The 2,947-nt window shown below is 43.0% G+C and overlaps 1 protein-coding gene across 1 annotated transcript; it reads right to left on the reverse strand.

Annotated features, from left to right (window-relative positions):
- tnfb (tumor necrosis factor b (TNF superfamily, member 2)) lies at nucleotides 1-1,957 on the reverse strand. The gene is made up of 4 exons (XM_084053844.1): nucleotides 1,655-1,957; nucleotides 1,392-1,452; nucleotides 1,216-1,275; nucleotides 1-921 (listed from the first exon to the last, which is right to left on the reverse strand). The coding sequence occupies exons 1-4, from the start codon at nucleotides 1,841-1,843 to the stop codon at nucleotides 470-472; spliced, it is 762 nt and encodes a 253-aa protein (XP_083909970.1). The 5' UTR covers nucleotides 1,844-1,957; the 3' UTR covers nucleotides 1-469.
- Between the last annotated feature and the right edge of the window lie 990 nt (nucleotides 1,958-2,947).

Below are 2,947 nucleotides of genomic sequence, written 5' to 3' on the forward strand. Positions count from 1 at the left end.
TTGGGGACATTTCTGCATTTTAATGAAAAATCAAGTTCATGTACACATAAAAATATATATAAATATCACTGTTTTGACCAAATCCTGACAACATATAAATAAAGACAATAAATACGTATAATACATGATGAAGTGGCAATAGTGAGTAATACAGAATAAATTACAATAATCTGTGAATCTGCACTCTCCAGTTAAGAGCTGTGTCAACACTTGGCTCAGAATGTTTACCCTACAATCTCTGGTCTATATCAAAATGTACAAAAGTGCATAAAATAGTAATAATATTCCAAACTGTTGCAGTTTGAAAATATTTACATGACGTTAATCTCCATGGAGATCTTAAAATAACATGTCACCATGAAGATGAATAAAGAGTTTTAACATAAAACATAGGGTATGTCAATACCACGGCATAGTTAGTAACAGCTGTTACTATTATTTATAATCATTCCCTTCCTGCTCTCACGTTCTAAAGTGCAAACACACCAAAAAATGTCTTGCCCCCTTCAGACTCCAACTCGGCCAACTGATTGGTCTCGCTCCACAGTCTGTCTCCCTTGCGCAGCTGAAACACGGCACCGAGGTATATGGCATTGTACCAGCGCTCTCCAACTCTGTAGCTGTCCTCTTGAGAAGCACGCTGGCATGCTGACCTCACTGCACTCATCAGAGAAACCTTGCTGCCCAAGGAGTCGGAGTAACGCCAGATTCTGTGGCTGAGCGGTGCATTGTGCTTGCTTGCACTCTCCTCATCGCTGCAGGACACCCGGAAAGATGCTTGGGTGTAGACAAAGTAGAGACCGGATTGCGGGATAATGATTTTGTTGTCCTCCAATCCGAACCCACCCTGAACAAAACCCTGACCTTGATCCTTCCTCCACTCCACCTGGTTTTTTAAGTCATTGCTCTCATCATAGCTGCCTATAGAAACAGGAAAAAACATGTTTAGACTTTGAAAGCTCTTGAGCTATTCATGCAGCAGATAGTGTAATACAGGAGTGAGTAATCCACAGGTAGGCCATGTGGAAGTCAGGTATGTTTTAAAATAACAGGCAGGCAATAAATAACTTGTGCAGTCACTTCCTCATGGCCAACCCACTTCTAATGAGAAGCCATCCTCAAAGGAGACAGAGAAAGAGTTTGAGAGGCTGTGGAAAAACTAGACCATGGACTCATTGTTTGCAGAAAGATAAGTCAAGGTTGACTATGACTCACCCTCTAAATGGATGGCTGCTTTGGATTTGCTGCCAATTCTCCTCAGTGTGTGGTGGGGTTCTAAAGGGAAAGGGAAAAAAGAGAAGAACTTGTCTCAAATGATCCGTAAGGGCTCAAAATATCCCAGGATGAATTCAATACTCAGCATTTGGGAAAGAGCAACAAGGCAAATTCACCTGCTGCAAAAGTTTCGTTCTGCTTTTGCTCCTGTCTTGCTTCTGATTGGCCAGGCTGCATCTGTGACAAAAACAGATCAAAGGTCCAAAAGTAAATTAATTTGACCTCCACTTTTTAACCTACATCATTCTGAATTATTTCCAATTAAGAGAGAGAGAGAGAGAGAGAGAGAGAGAGAGAGAGAGAGAGAGAGAGAGAGAGAGAGAGAGAGAGAGAGAGAGAGAGAGAGAGAGAGAGAGAGAGAGAGGTAAGTATTCCTTACCATTGTCTCTGGCCTTCCGCTCCAGTACCAAGCAAATAACAGGGCTCCAGCAACACAAAGGGCCACAATGAGGATGGCCCAGCACACCTTACATAGCCACCCCAGGGATGACTTCTTCTCAACCACAACCACTGTCCTTTCACCAAGCCCAGTCTCCAAGTCTCCTGATGTCATTGTGTATGCCACCATGTTGCCTCTAGCCACTGAGCTCAAGAGTGTTACTGCTGCTGTGTAGAAACCCTCTGGCAGCTAAATATCTGGTGCAAATAGCCAGTATCTTCGAGTGCTTCCAGTGTGCAGTGACGATATGCCTATTGTGTTAAGTGAACTTCTGCCAGGGAGGCTGTAGTATTTATGCTGCGGCAGCTGCTTCTACAAAAGGGGAAACTCCAGTGATGTCACGCTGTAAGTGGAGACAGTGCAGCAGGCAGTAGAGCGACCCAGGGCCACGGAGAGACCGCTATGCTTTTGGGAGGGAAAGAGAGCGAACAGAAATCTGTTCTACCAGACTGCGGTATCAAATGGGAAGCGCAACATTTGAGGATGGGAAAGTGGTTAGTTCCTAGTTTCAGCTTTTGAAAAAAATAAATAAAAATGACATGGTGTAATTGGCACACGGGTACTCAGAGAGTCTCAGACACACACACACACACACACACACACACACACACACACACACACACACACACACACACACACACACACACACACACACACACACACACACACACACACACACACACACACACACACACACACACACACACACACACACACACACACACACACACACACACACACACACACACACTCATGAGTCATGACTAGTGAGTTTATCCAGCAAGTTTATTATTCTTCAGGTCACCAGGGGAATGTTGTTTGTCACTGCTGTGGTTTACACCTTAATTGCTCATTCATTCTCCACAAAGTGTGTTTGGGACAGATTATACCCAGTCAGTCCAGATGGTTAGGTCAGCCTTTACTACTAACTGCAGTGCTGCTGTGACACCTGAATATCCCATGGGGATCAATAAATGTATAGGAGTCTTTGAAAGTTTGTAAACAACAAAGTTTGTAACTGAGTCACCAGAAAAGTAGTGTTCTGTAATCATTAAAGCATTTTAGGTTTCCACCCTGAAGGGATTATTCTAGTGAGCAGTGAGATTCCATTTTGTCTATTTTTCCAGAAATTGTCAAATATCCTTAAAATAGCCAAGAGCTGTTCTGTCATATTGGTGTAGCTTTGTTCTTACACCATTATTGACTGATTACTTACCATTACTGTAATACTTT

The sequence above is a fragment of the Gymnoscopelus microlampas genome, assembly GCF_963454915.1.
Source record: "Gymnoscopelus microlampas genome assembly, chromosome: 3".
Lineage (NCBI taxonomy): Eukaryota > Metazoa > Chordata > Actinopteri > Myctophiformes > Myctophidae > Gymnoscopelus > Gymnoscopelus microlampas.

What these genes read in the sequence shown, in the direction of transcription:
- tnfb (XM_084053844.1), bottom strand. Translation starts at nt 1,843, where the DNA reads ATGGTGGCATACACAATGACATCAGGAGACTTGGAGACTGGGCTTGGT. An exon ending in GAACGAAACTTTTGCAGCAG is followed by an intron (nt 1,276 to 1,391) that starts GTGAATTTGCCT and finishes CTTTCCCTTTAG; the next exon opens with AACCCCACCACACACTGAGG. An exon ending in AGCAGCCATCCATTTAGAGG is followed by an intron (nt 922 to 1,215) that starts GTGAGTCATAGT and finishes CTGTTTCTATAG; the next exon opens with GCAGCTATGATGAGAGCAAT.